This window comes from Thermomyces lanuginosus (genome assembly GCF_041956635.1).
Source record: "Thermomyces lanuginosus strain ATCC 200065 unplaced genomic scaffold VTN49scaffold_2, whole genome shotgun sequence".
In the NCBI taxonomy this organism is placed as follows: Eukaryota; Fungi; Ascomycota; class Eurotiomycetes; order Eurotiales; family Trichocomaceae; genus Thermomyces; species Thermomyces lanuginosus.
The window spans coordinates 147,304-164,371 of NW_027192336.1; the positions used below are offsets into that span (position 1 = coordinate 147,304).

Below are 17,068 nucleotides of genomic sequence, written 5' to 3' on the forward strand. Positions count from 1 at the left end.
AAGGCGAGCTTTGTTTTACTCCGCACAGTTTTTTCTTTCTTCCTCCCTTTGTACTCCGTACTCGATATTCCAGTCGTACAGTTGTCTACGGAGAATGCGACCAGTAGTTATCGCTACCTAGATTGAGCTTCTGACAAGTAATTACCGATCTTTACTGTTTACTTAAGGGGTTACATCGGTGAAAAGTCCTTGTCGTAAATCTTAAGCCGAAATCCTTCGAGGATGAAGAATTTGACTTGAAGAGGATGCAAGTCAGAGGCTTCGAGCATATGACATATCCGTTTCCTCTGTCGAATGATTTAGCTTATTCAGAGAGATTAGTTGATCGAAGAAATCAAGTGCAAGGAGCAGTCAGTGCTTGACTTGCACTCCGGCTGAAGAATAAATCCTTGGGCGGTTCCCATGGCGCCGTTCACATGGCCGATTGTCGAGCAGCATAACTGGCATACCGGCGGTATACAAAAATAAGCCGGCCATAAGGACACTTAAAGCAATTATCGGGTGTTTCGAGTAGCTCTTCGATGCGTAGACGTTTCGCAGACAGTTCTTTTGACTTAGTGCGAGAGTGATGGGCAGGGAAGACGATAATTTTCTGATTCCGTCTTCGAGCGAAGTTCTCCAGCCGTAAACGGTTGACATGGTGGCGGAGACTGTCGCTCCTCACCACGGTCATTGACTCTTCCGAGGAAACCTGGGAGAGATCGGACACAACTTTACGGTTTAGAACTTCAACATCGCTGTCGGTCAAGGTTCCGGAGCGTGCTCGACACAGCATATCTCAAAAACCCGGATCATTTTCTTGGCGCATCTGTTCGTCAAGAATGATAACATCCTTAAATTTTCCCCAGAGCGCCCATCCTTCTTTTTAGGCTTCGTTGTCAGGAGCTGGACTCTTCCAGAGAGGCAACCCGTGAACAGGTGGAAACTGGAAAAGTCATCCATGAACAATACCAACCCAAGGCCGCCAAAGAGTTGTGCGCTTGATGGTGAGATGCGACGAATATTTTGGATCGCATAATGGATATCATTCAGTGATGCCATATCCACCATGCTAACTTCGTCAAGGATCATCACCGTTTTATTTCGCCATATCAAATCGAGACGTTTGTTGTTCTTTTTCCCGATTCCCGATTCGGAGTTTGACTTGGGTCCGATGCGGAAACACGTGTGGTAAGTATTTCCATTTATGTTATCGGCAGCAGCCCCTGTGGGCGCCATGAGAATGAGCTCATGCTCCCGCTTCCGCGCTCTCATCACAAAACAGATGGCTTTCACAATTTGGCTTTTTCCCACCCCACCTTCGCCGCCAACCTATATAAGCCCCTGATCACCTATGGATGTTGTCTCGGAGCACAAGATATGGTGAAGGGACCTCCTCACAACTGACTGTTGCTTGGCATTTAACGGGACGTGCGATCGAATGAAGTTCAGAATCGCCAGTACGTCCGTGCAGCCAATGGAGTCTGGGAGAGTGACCCCATCCTCATCGTAATCCCCATGTGGGAGGTCAGATACCATCGGATAGACAGTACCATCACCAAAGTCTGTCGCCGAGGGACTGTCATCATCGGTGGTTTGTAGTACCTGATGAACTTTCTTGAGCGCCGACGGGCGCTTTTGAAAGACTTGATGTGGTCTTGCCATGCCTGTAAGGTTTCCTGGCTTCGATGCCACAGGCCGTGAGATGAAGCGGTAGTGGTTGAAAAAGAGAACCCGCTCATGATCTCGGCATCGTTGAAGGCAGCGGACCGCAAGGATCGAAAGGATTCAGGAACGGAATTATGCCACTTATCGTACACGATACGATACGAACTGATAAGCGATTCCGGAGAGTCATCGACAGGATGGCAAAGAAAGGCTCCGTCGGCCTCGTCATCAGGATGAACATCGTCTATAGGGGTGAAGTCAAGATCATCGAAGGAAATCTTCAGATGATCCTGATAAATCACGATAAGAGGGATGGGCAGGGCGACCAGCACTCCAAACGTCACGCTGAGTTTCTGGAGTATTTCGAACAGTACTCCAACCATGTTCGCCGTGCAGATGATCTCCACATCCCAACACTCCGGTTTCGCAGATTTCCTCGCTGCTCCCGGGGAACAAACAGGGCCAGAAGAATCTCACCGACCTTATTTTCCGCGCACACGGTCAGGCGTCTCCACCAGGTACTCGGTTCTCGCCTAATTGATTCTCTGTAATGGAGCCACTTAAGGTCACCGTTCGTAACTGCGATTCATCGCGCGCAATAATTTGGGCATGAGACTCGTGTAGAGGGTGGTCCGGCTCGAAGGGTACGCATCTCGCCCTTTTTGCTTTTTTTCGACACTCGCACGAGCGTCGCGTCATCATAAGAGCAGAGATGACGGAGATCACGACCTGGATGTTGGTAGTTGTCAACTTTCGTCAGATTTTTCTGGAATCGGATAAAGAGCATTCTCTCTATGGGAACTTGTACTTATCGGAGTTGTCCCTCTCAGCACTCCGTAGGGTGCGGGGTAATGCGACAGTCTGTGAGGGCCTGCAGAGATTACTGCCCTAGGCTGCTAGCAGGGCTAGGGTTTCGTAGTCAGATGACCCACACTGAGTAGTTACGACTAAAAGTTTTCGCTTTCCCAACGACTGCTTTCCTTCTTCACCCTTCATGTCCCGTACGTAGCCTACTCTAGATAGATGGCCTATAGAGGGTTACCGTGCTTAGATCTGACGTTCCGAACATTATATCAAGGATCCCTTCTTTCATCTTTGCCTTTTTTTCGAGTTTATGATGAAAACTCGTAGTCAAACGCACAAAATGGCGTCCCAGACGATCGCGTGGCAGTACCTTGCCAACATCGAACAGGACCAGCCGCACATCTCGTACAAGAATTCGTAAACGCAGTCACGTCGGATCCCAAGGCCGTCTACGAAGACATCGGCGAGGTCATTGGGAGGCTCATTACCGCGAACAACAACCTTCACTCGAAGGCAGAACGCACGAAGGTGAAGTTAGCGAAGTATAAGGCCAATGCCGAAGCCCAGATCGGCTCTCTGATAGAGCAACGTGACGAATATCGGGACGCCTGCGCCCGGGCGCTCGTCGAGCAGCGAGTCTCGGCGGTGGGAACAGCCCCGAAGCGGTCGGTAAAGATTGACGACCCGAAGCACTTGACGGACGGCAAGGAGCCACTGTTCGAGCACTGGCTCAGTCGCATGAGGAACAAGCTCCGCGAGAACGCCGACCACTTCCCAACCGAGTCGTCGAAGATAGCGTATATTGAGAATCGCACCGACGGGGATGCTGCTCGCCACATCGCACCCCGAATGCGGGAGGATCATCCGGAGCGATATGAAACCGCCGAGGACATCTTCCAACACCTCGCCAGTATCTATGAAAACCCAAACAAGCTCCAAATCGCCAAGGAAGACTATCGCGATTTGGTTATGAGGGACGGAGACGACTATCACGCGTTCCTCACCAGGTTCTTACATCTTGCAGGTGAAGCGCAGGTTTCGGCGCGGGACTACAAATCAGATTTTCTGAGCAAGCTGAGTCCCAGCCTGAAGCGAATGGTGGCCACTTCCTTCGCCACCACATCATCGTTCAAAGAGTTTCAGGACATCTGCTCCCAAGCAGCCCACGTCCTGAAAAGCATCGACTCCACGTCGGCTCGTCGTCCTAAGCCTGGCAATTTCAGGCGCGGAGGCGCCAGCTCGGGAGGTATACACACGCCAAAGGTCGATCGGACGGACGCTGATCACTCCACCGCCGCACTGACCCAAGGAAAGAGTGGCGGGAGACAATGTTACGAATGCAGGGGATTTGGACATCTAGCTCGCGACTGCCCGTCGAAGAGACGTTGTGAAGATCGGAGGCCAAAATCGTCCAAGCAAGACCAGGAGGAGCAACGCTCAAAGCTTCCGTCTGAAATGCTTGCTTGCATTACGGCGGAATGTTTCCGGCTGGCTGTGCTCGACCATTCCGAGGACCGGACTGAACGGAAAAGACCGCGGAATGGATGTTGCTGGGTTTGCGACCCTGACCGGGCATCACTGTCGACGGACGAACAAATGCGTAAAGCGAGGGCGCTCGATGTTAGCCTCCCATTAACGCCAAAAGCGGCGCAGAATGGGATCCGCAAGGAACTCAAAAGCTGGCGCACCAAGGATGCAACGCGTCTATCAGATGAGTGGGATGTCAGCATCCCTGCGATGGAGGAATGGTCCCTACCTGCAAAGACCATCAATGAGTGGGCCAGGAATGGCACTTCCTTGATGGAACCAGGCAAGTTCGAATGGTTTGCTGCTAACTGGGCCATGATCATGGATTATGGGTCAGAGATACCTGCGCTGATCCGGAGAGGATTTCATAATGGGACTGGCCACAAAATAACCAAGAAATGAATCCTTCTTTCCGTTACAGTTGTAATCAGAAGCATAGCTGCTCAAAGGAGTGAGATGGTGAATCCTTGCGATCCAGCAGAAAGTGGTGTCTGTGGATCATCCTGACCCAGAGCATCTTCACATGAAACAAAGCCGGGACAGGAAGTACCCAGCCGAATCGGTCGAAAGGATCCCGGGATTCACGGCGCCGCAGTTTCACAGAGCGGATACGGGCGACGGTCTTCTGATCGCCGTAGAAAAGATGGAGCGCCCGTCCAAAGTCATGCTCATTACCCCACCGATACTGGCGACGAGATATATCATTAAGAATGTCGATGTTTCCAACGTTAGTACTCTCATCAATGTCCATGAAGCCAAGGGGATGGAATTCGGTGCGTTTCGGAGGAAGGCGATCGATTATGGGTAGTTCAGGCAAAGCAACGCCACCCTCAGCATAGAGCTTTTTGACCTGATCGGGGAAGACCATCTGAAGGGTTTCAAACACAACAAACTTGGAAAACTATGAAACATTATCATGCAAACAAGTCACCTGGGATGTCAAACATACCTGATAATCAAGGTCGTCTCTAGCAAAAGCAGAAGTCTTGAACAGGATTTGGGACGGTCAATTTGAAATTCGAATCAAGCATACTCTGTGTTAAGCCACCCGATGGGATATATAGGCCGTCAAATGCGAGACCAGTGGTGACAGACTTGAATGCACTATTGTCATCAACCCTTTCCTGTCGGACGCCCACTGTATACTCGAAGTTATCGTAGGCGGTGATGACAGTTGCGCGCTCTGCAATTGCAGCTATCCGATCGGCCGCTCTCTTCGAAATCTCCTTAATCATGCCGGTTATTACTTCGTAGGAGCAACAAACGCCCATGTTGTGTAGAAGATCGATGACATGGCGTCGGGTACCCGAGGCGTGAAGATGCACACCAACTCTGAGTTGTAAAGCATTTGACTTTATTTTGTGGCGCGTATAGGCCATCACCCCAAGGAGAGTGAGCAGCCGAGTCGATTTCTCACAGCAATCTCCTCGTTTTGTCAGCGAACAGAGTAGCCTCAACAAATCGGGCCCTTTATCGTTCGCAGATCGAAGAAGCGTTTCTAGTTCGGGCATCTTTTCGGTCTCCGATATCTCAAAAGCACTTGGGCCAACCGCTGCTAATCCTTCGATATTGCCAATGGACTCCATTTGCTTTTCAAGTTCTGGTAACAGACACTCGAGTATAGTGCCCGTTTGACGTCGTTTGTGTTTTAGAATGGCGTGCAGAGTACGAGCCTCATCTTCGTCGTATGCCGCCTGCTTGAAATTTGTTGCGAATCGCTTGAAAATGTTGCAGCTGAGGAGAGTCCGGACCAGGTCAAATACTGTAAACTGCTCATGGGCAATAAGCTGCAGAATCCTATGGGTCTTCATCGCATCCACTCGTTCCTTGGGATCGCGTATTTGCGTTATCTTGTCAAAGCGTCGTTGGCTAGCGTCGGTTCGACCCCCATTGTGAGCTGTAGGCGATTCTTCGATCGTATCGGAAGAGGAAGCATCAGCCGATCCTAACGGATCGTCCCACGCGCCGGGCAATTCTGAAAGCAAAATATCGGAAGGTAGTTCTGATAGTGGCTCAGAAAGATCGGAAGTTAAAATAAAAGAACCCATAGTCGATCAAAATGAACCTTTGATTTCCAATATCATTATACGAGTAGGTGAGTACTAATGGCTCAAAGGATGGGAAAACTTGAAGAGTCTGGAAATGAAGCGTAGAAGGCACGCGCAGAGACCAGAAACAAGTTCCCAATCAGGCATGCGTGGGCTTGAGTAGACCTCATACCGTTAGCGCGTAATTAATTATACTTAGCGTATAAAATAAACCCCGGAAAATCAATTTTTCCGAAACGTAACAAATACACAAATTTCACCAAAACTTCCGCTCAGGCCCTCCTGCGGAGGTGTTGTGTCAGCAACACACTAGTCCCGTTAGGGACTAGCGCAGGAGGCCTGAGGCACTGAGGCAACAGCAATCGTACCAAAATGGCTCCTCGCGCAACCCGCCCCATCACTCGCAACACTACTCAACGCACTGTTCGACGCACTACGCGGTCGACGACGACAAGAATCTCTAATAGGCGCACCACTACGGCGGAAGAAGCATCTCACGAGCCGCCAGCCGCACCAGCAACCACCTCTTTGATACCAACCGTCGCGAATCCTACCACGGCGCCAGGGATTGAATCCCTGAGACTTGTCGCCTGAAGAGCTTGAACAGCTTCCCCCAGAGCAACTTGATGCACTCGTCAAGCATTTGAAAGAAAAGATTCGAAAGAGGGAACAGATCCAGAAAATCGTGGCCTATCGGGAAATACTACAATCCGATAACGCTGCTACCGTTCCTGGCCCCTCCGACGTTGCACCGGCCACTGCAGAAACCACTCATGATAGTTCCGACGTGGCCTTGATCAGGCAGGTTAAGCGGCCTCACATAGAAGCCGCAGACTCCGAGAAAGCTCCCGCACTCCCGAAGATGGAACGATACCATGGAAAGACCATTCCCGAGTACAACGCCTTCGTGACGCGATTCGGCGTCCATTTCCGGTGGAATAGCTACTGGTACGACGACGCCGTCGAAGGAGAGAAGCGGAAGATCGACGCCATGCTGGAGGCTCTAGATGACAAGCTTCTCGTGCTGTGGAATGTTCACGAGAAAGAAATACAGGGCCGAGCTCACTCGTACGAGGAGTTCTTGGACTGGTTGCAAGAGTTGGTCAGACCCACGGAGTTGCTGAAGCAGGATGCAAATCAGAAATACAATGACGCGAAGCAACTGCCGACGCAATCGGTCATAGAATTCGCCGCATATTTAGCGCAGTGGGAAAGTCAGCTAGACATCGAATACTCGGAGAGACAGCGCATCAAACACTTGAGGGCTAATGTGCTACCTATCATCCGAGATGAGGCCGCTGGGTACCCCGATCCCCCTGAAACGTACGATGCCTACGTCTTGTACCTTCAGAAGATCGAGGAGAAGATTCCTGGTCGACGCGAGAGCATCCGTGGGGCGCGATCCCAGCGGAATCCGACGTCCAAGAGCAACGTGCCATCGTGGAACCGCGCTATTGACAAGAAGACTCGCGACGGGAAAGACCTAGCGCGGACCGGCACAGAGTCCAGCAAGACCAATCGCCAAGATGAAGGGTCGAAAAACGATGTTCCTTTTGCAATAAAACGGGTCACACGGAGGATCGTTGCTTTAGCAAAAAACGGTCGGAGAAAAGACCCCGCACTGACAACCAGCAGCCAAAAAACTAGGCGGCCCAACGTCTGGGACCGCGAAGGCGCTGGGATTGAAAGCAAGGCGGTCCTGTAAGACGAAGTCCCTGGTGACGACGCTAGCCGTCGAGACGCCCCGCCACGGCAAGCAACAAATCAAGGCGCTGATTGACTCCGATGCTGAAGCCCATTTTATCAACCTCGCATGGGCGGAGAAATTTTTGGGCGACGCGACAGGAAGATCGCAGCGAATTGAAGCCATTGATGCGCAAACGGTTCGCTCTCATGGCCAACATGTCGTACGTGCATCGCTAGAAGACCATAAGGGCGAGTCACAGAACTTCTTGATGCCCTTTGAGGCCGTACGTGTGAAGGGCTACGACGCAATCATTGGATTCCCATGGCTGTTGGCCGTGAACCCAGACATCCACTGGAATACTGGCCAATGGTTCTACCGCGAGCCAGCCCGAGAGCCTGAAGTCCGCCTGATCACGGCACAGAAGGCGGCATGGGCAATCGAGAGAGGCAACGCGGCCTTCATTGTGTACCCGGAACTCCTGCACACAGAGAACGAAACGATTCGCGTGGCTGCATTAGCCAGCAAGGGCGTCACGCTCCCCAAGGAACTGGAGGAATTTGCCGATGTCTTATCCGAAGAGGAGGGAAGCATTCTTCCAAGTAGCTCCGAATATGACCATGCAATCGATTTAATTCCGGGCAAAGAGCCGCCCTATCGCCCGCTACATCGGCAAAGCCTGAAGGAACAAGAAGTACTACGCGAGTACCTGCAAACAGCTCTGAAGAAAGGCTACATTCGTGAATCCAAAAGCCCGGCAGGCGCACCGGTCCTGTTTGTGGCAAAGAAGGACGGTATCCTGCGTTTATGTGTCGACTATCGCGGACTGAATGCCATCACGGTCAAGAACCGCTACCCGCTGCCACTAATCCGCGAGACCCTTGATCGGCTAGCAGGAGTGTTAGGAATCGGGGTTGCAGAGCGTGATAGGCTGTACGACTACGTCTGGGGAGGATCTGAAGCGCAACGTAGAACCCGTAGAACAGGCAGGATGAGCCGGATGAGTAGGTTGAGTAGAATGAGTAGAGTGAGTAGAGGAGTAGCTGACCGCTGATCTCCGACACTGTCGGGCTCCGCTCTGCTAAATACATTGTGCGCTGACTAAGCAGCAACAGAGTCGTATCCACACACCCCCTAGACCACAAGCCATTCCCGTAATCGCCAGGTACTGCGACAGCGTCGTAACAAGGAGCGAGGATCTTGACTCAGCTGGATCTCCGTGATGCATACCACCGAATTCGCATCCGACAGGGCGACGAATGGAAGACAGCCTTCAGCACTCGCTATGGTCACTGCGAATATCTGGTGATGCCATTTGGGCTCGTGAGCGCACCAGCTACCTTCCAATCGTATATCAACCGCGCACTTGCCGGCCTGTTAGATACGTGCTGTGTTGCGTACTTGGATGATATCGTCATCTATTCCAACTCGGTCGAAGAGCATAAGCAGCATGTACGCCAAGTCTTGGAGCGACCGAGACAATGGCGCTTGTACTGCAAGTTGAGCAAATGCGCCTTCAGCGTCGACGCCATCTCCTTCTTGGGCTACGTCATCTTGCCAGAAGGCATATCCATAGAGGAAGGTCGGGTGGCGACGATCAGGGATTGGCTGGAACCCCAAAGCGTCAAGGATGTTCAGTCCTTCATTGGATTTGCGAATTTCTATCGGCGATTCATCCAAGGGTTCTCCGCCATCACCAAGCCCTTAACGGACTTGACGAAGGGGCAAGAGAAGAAACCATTCTGCATAACCCCGGAGGCAAGAGCTGCATTTCAGGAATTGAAGGAAAGGTTCTCCTCTGCGCCACTACTTCGGCATTTCGACCCAGAGCTGCCCATCCGTTTGGAAACGGACGCCTCGGTACATGCCATCAGTGCTATCTTGTCACAGAAGCAGCAAGACGATGGTCAATGGCACCCAGTTGCATTTTGGTCCCGGAAATTGAAGGATGAAGAAACCCGATATGACACTGGAGATGGCGAGATGCTTGCAATAGTCGAAGCGTTCAAGCACTTCCGCCCGTACTTGGAGGGTAGCAAGCATCCGATTACTGTGCTCACTGGCCACAACAATCTTCGGGGTTTCATGTCGATGAAAGAATTCACGAGGCGGTGGATGCGCTGGGCAGAGCGGCTTGCAGCCTTTGACTTTGTGATCGAGCATCGCCCTGGTTCGAATACTCTGCTGATGCACCGAGTCGCCGGGCAGACTACGTTCGAGATAACGCAGAACAACCTCTACCTTTGACGCTGCAAGACAAACTCCACCGAGGTCTTTTCAGAGCAATTCCCTCTCCAGCTGCCAACGAGAATCCAGTCACAGTCGCTGCAATAACGGCATCAGAACCAGACGGAGTGAATCGGAACGTTGGGTCGGAGGTCCGTGGAAAAACGACCACTTCCACGGCAGAGAACGCGTCCGGCGTCCCAGGAGGTCCGGAACTCCTGGTGCCACGGTCTGTGGTGATGGAGGCAGCCCAGGCCGAGACGGCGTGGTCGGACATGCCGGAGGAACTTGGGGATCTTATTCGTCGATGCCAGCAAGGGGACGCCTTTGCTAGATCGATGATCAAGGAACTCCAGGAGAACCCGCATGGAACTGGCGAGCGTTCGACTCCGTACTCATACGGGAACGACCAACTCCTGCGGTACAGTGGTGCTGTGTACATCCCGCCTGATCCGGCTTTAAAGCTCGAACTGATTCGGACAAACCATGACGACCCGCAAGGAGGACATGCCGGACGAAAACGCACGTTGGACGCACTTCGTCGCAAGTACTACTGGAAAGGCATGGAAGACGATGTTAATTACCATGTCGCCACCTGCCAAGTATGTCAGGGCAATATGATTCACCGGCACAAGCCCTACAGACTGCTGAAACCGTTGCCCGTCCCGTCGGAACCGTTCGAGGTAGTTAGCATGGGACTTCATCACCGGACTTCCTACCTCGAAGTGGGAGAACAAATCGTACGATGCAATCCTCGTCATCGTGTGCCTGCTCACGAAGTTCGCGATCTACGAACCCACCAGGTCCGACATGGACGCAGAAGGACTGGCTATGACGCTGGACCGACGGCTACTTGATTTCACGGTGTCCAAACACTTTGTCAGCGATCGAGGCAGCCTGTTCATTTCGACATTCTGGAGCGCCTTCTGCCACTATCTTGCGGTGAGACGTCGGCTGAGCACGGCCTATCATCCACAAACAGACGGACAAACGGAACGCCAGAACCAAACCCTTGAGTGTTATCTCCGCAATTATGTCAACTACCAACAGAATGATTGGGCTCGTTGGATTCCATTGGCTCAGTTTTCTTATAACTCCACGCGCAACAGTGTCACGGGTGTTGCACCAGCTGAGTCCCTTATGGGGTTCAGACCGACATTGAGGGTCGATGTGGACCGAGAGCCCAAGATCGGAAAAGACAGAACAGCGAAGAGTCACGCCAAGGAGATCAAACGACAACGGGAAATCCTTGCGAAGACCCTCGAACGAGCCAAAGAATATCAGGCACTCCAGTACGACAAAAAGCGACAAGATATGCAGTACAGGATCGGAGACTAGGTTATGCTCAGAAACGCGCATTTGCCATCCGAAAGACCAACAGCAAAGCTCAATGCGCGTCAGATCGGCCCCTTTGTCATCGAAGACACGTGGGGAAAGAATGCCTACAAGCTGCGGCTACCACCGCAGTACCTGCATATTCACCCGGTCTTCCACGTCTCTCTCTTGGAACCGTACTACACCAGAGCCTGGAGGCCTCCACCCCCGGAGCCGGTGATTGTCAACGGCGAAAAGGAGTTTGTCGTGGACTGCATCCTGCAGGACAGAGTGCGGCGAAGACGAAAAGAATATCTCGTTCATTGGAAGGGCTATGGCCACGAATAAGACACCTGGGAGCCCGAAGAACACGTCGCTGAGACTCGGGCCCTGGACGAATACCTCAAGCGTAAGAAAACGACACACCTGCAAACAACCCCAAGCCACGCAAGAAGCAGCGAAGGGGTGGAAAGAATGAATAACTTCCATCTGAAGCGGTACTGCCCCGGCCGAAGTGCCATATTGAGGCTTCAAATCCTTTGAGTTCAAAGGGTACCGCCCTGGCCTAAGTGCCATGTTGAGGCTGGATTCTCTTTGAGTTAATGGGGACTGCCCCGGCCAAAGTGCCACGTTGACTTCAGGCCTATGAGCCGAACAATGATGGGTATTGCCCGTGATATTGACACTGATCCACAGACACCGATGAACAACCACACGCTCGACCATGACTGCTTCGCATCACCGCCGCGCTCCGTCGAGACGCTACCCGTTCACCCAGATCAAGGGCCGCAGGGTCGCGGCCCAGGGAGACGGGGGCAACTGTTACGACGCTGTCGCAATACCAGGCGATTACGAGGATAGGAATGGCTGGTGGTCTTAGTGTGTGTGTAGATACGACTATGTTGCTGCGCACAATGTATTTAGCAGAGCGGAACCTGACAGTGTCGGAGATCAGCGGTCAGCTACTCCTCTACTCACTCCACTCATTCTACTCAACCTACTCATCCGGCTCATCCTGCCTGTTCTACGGGTTCTACATTGCGCTTCAGATCCTCCCCAGACGTAGTCGTACAGCCTATCACGCTCTGCAAACCCGATTCCTAACAGTTCTCCTGATGAGATGAATAGATGAAATTGACGAATTGCTCATACTTGATTCACCGGCAGAGGCTGTACTTGGCTGTATGTGTGAGAATTACGGCATGCTATATGGATAACTAGGGGTGTTAAATTGGAATTTCCGCATTTTGAAATTTCATGAAATTTCCGGAAATTTCAATGCAACAAGATTTTCTTGCAGGAAATTTTCTGGTCACGTGGTAACTATTTCCAAATATGGTATACAGTATATTTGAGTACCTGATATGGAGGGCTCTCTGATGCTTGGAAGTTTGGCGCCTTGCAACCTTACAAGAAACCACAAGAAAATATTTATTTTTCTTGCAGAATTTCCGCAATGAAATTTTCTTTCCGGAAATATAACACCCCTAGATACGGAGTAGAGGACAATCCGCCAAAACTGTAATTTATTGTACGTAAATTGGTAATTTACGAGATTCCACTGACGAAGAATATTCCACGCACCAATCACACCGCTAAAAATGAAATAAAATACGGAGTATGGAGTACATACTCCGTACGCTTGGTCGGGCTATCAACAGCATGGATGTAGGTATGACACAGAACCACTCTGTAGCTTTGGTTATAGACCGCGTCGACTCTAGCGGAGGCATTTGGGACGCTGACTCACCGCGCACTGACGCGACACTTCCGCCATGGTACCATACCATGACCTTTACTGTTTAGTATAGGGTGCGCAAATGGTAGGGTAAGCAGCCACCCGCCTGCGTCTCCTATTCGTACGGCGCGAGGTTTGCGCGGGTTCTTACCACCATCCATCACGGTTCTGCCGCCAGTGCGCTAATCAATAGTGCCAACCTTCTGTGACAAACGCCAAAGCCGAATCATATTCGTATTTCTTGCCACAGCAGGTTGATGCAGAGATGATGCAAGGTAACCTGAAAGCTGTCCGTGCTGAGATTAGGACCCGTCGCAGATATGTAGAATACGGAATACACAATGGAATTTTACTGATTATCGAAGATCATTTTCCCACTTTCAGCTGTAATTGAGCTGGCGGGCCTCTGTTGGGGTACTGTGCGAATATATATAACTTAGGCTAATGAGGTACGGAGTTATAAAACTACCTGCCTACGTCCCGCACTTGTACTCAACCATCGATGACTCATCAAGTTCATGTTTATTTCGCATGTGCCGCTGAGCTGATGCTATTATAAAGAGCTTAACATTAATTGAGCAGTTTGTGGAATGGAAGCAGCTTGCTACTTAACTGGAATGATTCCATAAGTCCAGAACGCCTGAGAGGAGCGAAGAAATATTGTGATTTCTTGATGCTGGGATGCATGTGCTCCTGCTGAGAAAGAGCCTTGGATAGGTACTCAGTTGGTGCTGATTAAGGGAGATAATGATCATTTTCCTCGAACAACAACAGATCAATTTGCTCGTGCCTAAACCCGGCAATCAGACTCAAGGTTCTAATTTCAAAACCCATTGTCATAGTGCAAAGCTAACCAATTGCGCACACATTTGACGGTTCAAGGCGGAGAAAGCTTGTTCCCATATCCAACAATCCGGAGAATAGGCTATATGGTTAAACACAAACTAGTCAAGGTGAACGGACCTGGCCATGCACCTTAATGAGGCACAGTTGAATGGAAGCGGCCAAAGCAAGAGGGGAGCACGTAGAAGAATAACCGACTTGCTTACTTGGATTCTCATGCCGATCGCTAGGGGTACACAAATGTACTCATTGTAACTACGAGTGTATGTGAGACCAGAGTGCCTATTCGCTACGGAGAACATCACACTAAACATTATGTCCTGGACGTCTTCTTTCTCAAGCCAGCTCTTAGAAGGAACCGAGGGGGATCTGTACTCAATCAACGCATTGATTGGTCCGTGGAAATAAATCGCAATCGGTGGAATTAATCATCACAGGTGTATAACGGTATTTGGGATTTTTGGCGGATTGTCTTCTATAGCATGCCGTAGTACGAGAATGTTCATTGGCTCCGGATGCGCCGCGCGAGAATCCGATGCAATGGCAATGCTCGTGTTGTTGATTCTGCTACCTACAAGTGCTATCAGCGCTAGTTTTGCACCAGCCTGACAGCCTTTCCCCGCCTACTCTGGTTTCGAGGGAAATTTCCGAGCCTATGATGTCCGCAATAACTTCTTACCACTGCCTGAACCTCTTTCCATAGCTCTTCATGAGGAAGCTCGGCTTTTTCTTTCCCAGTGATTTCGCGGAGTCCCTGGAGCCGGCATATGGTCTGGGCCAGTAAATTCTTGGAATAGACATTGCAGTCCGCTCACAGTTCTCGATATGGAGTTTGCGGCGAGTATTATTGCGGTCATCCAACTTGCAAGGTCGATATCCGAAATATGTGGACAGTATATCAACAAAGTAAAAAGTGGGAAGCAAGAAATCCTCCAATTTCGACGGCAAATCGACGGCTTGCACGAAGTTCTGCAACCGCTTCACACCCTTCTCGAGGACTCCAACTCTGTCGACTATCTCACAAACACCCGAGCTCTGCTCAATGAAGTATCTCAATGCTGTTCCATACTGAAAGATTTAAGGGAGAGAATCGACCCGGAAATGGCTCAAGATAAAAAGAGAGAAAGGCTCAAAAATGGGCTCAAGATAGCGTTCGGGTGGCCTTTGGACCGTGATGAGGTAGTTCAGGCCATTGAAACTATTGAACAATATAGGTCACGCTTCAGCTTTGCTCTTCAACTCGACCTGACGTAAGCCGCAACATTCAAATGATCATCATTTTGGTGTCGAAATTGCGGACGGCTAACTTCAATGCTCCTAAAGAAGGAAGAATCACCTGATGGACCAAAGACTAGGCTTAGACAGGCTACGAACCGCAAAAGGTGCAACATTTGACTCTTACGAGAATGACAAAGAGCACACTGAATGCCTACCCGGGACCAGGGACGAACTGCTTCACAAGATTGAACAATGGGCAGCGTCTCCAGGTGGAAAATGCATATTCTGGCTGAATGGGATGGCAGGAACTGGAAAAACAACAATTGCCAGGACCGTGGCCAGACGTTTCAAGGAAAAGAGGACGCTTGCTGCGAGCTTTTTCTTCAAGCGGGGTGAAGAGGATCGAGGGAGTGCGAAAAGATTATTCTCAACACTTGCAAAACAGCTCGCGGCAAGCATTCCTCAGCTCATTCCATCCATCCGCAAAGCAGTCGACGATGACCCCGATATCTCCGAAAAGGCACCCAGAGAACAATTCGACAAGCTCATCCTTCAGCCGCTGCTCGAAATACAATGCAACGATACATGCAAGGTAGTTGTTATCGATGCGCTCGATGAATGCGAAGGGGAAAACGAGGTAGAGGCTATTCTCGGAATGCTCCCCCAAGTCAAAGAGTCAAATTCAGTGCAGCTTCGGTTCTTTTTGACAAGCAGGCCAGAGTGGCCCATTAGGTCAGGCTTCAGGTCCAAATCCGTTTTGGACAACCATCAAGACATTATTCTTCATGAAGTCTCAGAGGAAGTTATCAAACACGACATATCTTTATATTTCAACCATAAGTTTTCGGAGCTGAGAGACAAGCATTCATTACCACCTGACTGGCCGGGAAATGAAGCAGTCGAGGCCCTCGTTGAGAGGGCAGTTCCATTGTTCATCTCTGCCGCGACGTTGTTTCGGTTTATCAGTGACCCACGATGGAACCCCAGGAGGCGTCTCGACGCAATTCTTGCAGATCAGACTGTATACACGTCGAAAATGGATGGCACTTATATGCCCGTGCTCAATCAATTGCTCAATGGTCAGGACGAAACGGAATCGCGGGAATTGATTCATGAATTCAAGAGAATAGTTGGAGTTATCATACTCCTATTTTCCCCGCTATCGATCAAGGCTCTTGCTCACCTTCTAGATGTGGCAATGGATCACATCAGCTGCCGATTGACGTTTCTTCATTCGGTTCTCTACGTTCCTGACGACTTTGACACACCGGTACGGATGCTACATTTGTCATTAAGAGATTTCCTTCTGGATCCTAAGAAAAAAGACGCCAATCCATTTTGGATTGATGAGAAAGATATTCACGGATTCATCTTCGCACGGTGCCTTGACGTCATGCAAGGCAGTCTGAAAAAGAATGTCTGCGGCTTGAAAAGCTATGGGACACTTTGCAGTGATATCGACGATGAGGATGTCAACAAGCATCTGACCCCAGAGGTGCAGTACGCCTGTCGTTACTGGGCAACGCACTTCACTCGGATTCAGAATCCAGTGACCGGACTGGACAAGACTCTCTTGTTTCTTGAGAGGCATTTCCTTCATTGGGTCGAGGCGATGAGTGTACTAGGATGTATGTCGGAGGTTGTGCGAATCATCGATATGCTACAATCAATCGCGAAGGTATTATGTTCCAGACTTTCTGGGAGCGACATATTGCTGAATATCCCTGTGTACTAGGAAAACGAGCTTCCTGGTGCATCGGAGTTTTTGCATGATGCGCGACGATTTGTCCTCAAATTCAGGCAAATTGCTGAAATGGCACCGCTCCAACTTTACTCCTCAGGACTTGTCTTCGCACCTAGAGGATCAAAAATAAGGAATATGTTCAGCGGAGAGTTACCGAAGTGGATTATCGAGTTACCAAGGACAGATGAATGCTGGAGTGCTGACCTACAAACTCTCACCGGCCATACCAAACTTATTACATCTGTTGCCTTCTCACCCGACGGTCAACTGCTGGC

The 17,068-nt window shown here is 50.5% G+C and overlaps 6 protein-coding genes across 6 annotated transcripts; 3 read left to right on the forward strand and 3 right to left on the reverse strand.

Moving 5' to 3' along the window:
• Nucleotides 1–1,427: 1,427 nt before the first annotated feature.
• Nucleotides 1,428–2,030, reverse strand: VTN49DRAFT_895 (uncharacterized protein; the record flags this gene model as incomplete). The annotated part of the gene is made up of 1 exon (XM_069416566.1): nt 1,428–2,030. The coding sequence occupies one exon, from the start codon at nt 2,028–2,030 to the stop codon at nt 1,428–1,430; it is 603 nt and encodes a 200-aa protein (XP_069272681.1).
• Nucleotides 2,031–2,641: 611 nt separating this feature from the next.
• On the forward strand, nt 2,642–4,380 carry VTN49DRAFT_896 (uncharacterized protein; the record flags this gene model as incomplete). Its single annotated transcript, XM_069416567.1, has 2 exons — nt 2,642–2,648; nt 2,840–4,380. The coding sequence occupies 2 exons, from the start codon at nt 2,642–2,644 to the stop codon at nt 4,378–4,380; spliced, it is 1,548 nt and encodes a 515-aa protein (XP_069272682.1).
• A 25-nt stretch (nt 4,381–4,405) lies between these two features.
• Nucleotides 4,406–4,846, reverse strand: VTN49DRAFT_897 (uncharacterized protein; the record flags this gene model as incomplete). The annotated part of the gene is made up of 1 exon (XM_069416568.1): nt 4,406–4,846. One exon carries the CDS (start codon nt 4,844–4,846, stop codon nt 4,406–4,408), a length of 441 nt encoding a protein of 146 aa, XP_069272683.1.
• A 100-nt stretch (nt 4,847–4,946) lies between these two features.
• On the reverse strand, nt 4,947–6,026 carry VTN49DRAFT_898 (uncharacterized protein; the record flags this gene model as incomplete). Its single annotated transcript, XM_069416569.1, has 1 exon — nt 4,947–6,026. One exon carries the CDS (start codon nt 6,024–6,026, stop codon nt 4,947–4,949), a length of 1,080 nt encoding a protein of 359 aa, XP_069272684.1.
• A 372-nt stretch (nt 6,027–6,398) lies between these two features.
• VTN49DRAFT_899 (uncharacterized protein) lies at nt 6,399–11,598 on the forward strand (the record flags this gene model as incomplete). The annotated part of the gene is made up of 7 exons (XM_069416570.1): nt 6,399–6,566; nt 6,634–7,627; nt 7,662–8,714; nt 8,900–9,880; nt 9,919–10,538; nt 10,624–11,228; nt 11,286–11,598. The coding sequence occupies 7 exons, from the start codon at nt 6,399–6,401 to the stop codon at nt 11,596–11,598; spliced, it is 4,734 nt and encodes a 1,577-aa protein (XP_069272685.1).
• A 3,334-nt stretch (nt 11,599–14,932) lies between these two features.
• VTN49DRAFT_900 (uncharacterized protein) lies at nt 14,933–16,923 on the forward strand (the record flags this gene model as incomplete). The annotated part of the gene is made up of 4 exons (XM_069416573.1): nt 14,933–15,081; nt 15,155–16,727; nt 16,785–16,800; nt 16,850–16,923. The coding sequence occupies 4 exons, from the start codon at nt 14,933–14,935 to the stop codon at nt 16,921–16,923; spliced, it is 1,812 nt and encodes a 603-aa protein (XP_069272686.1).
• Between the last annotated feature and the right edge of the window lie 145 nt (nt 16,924–17,068).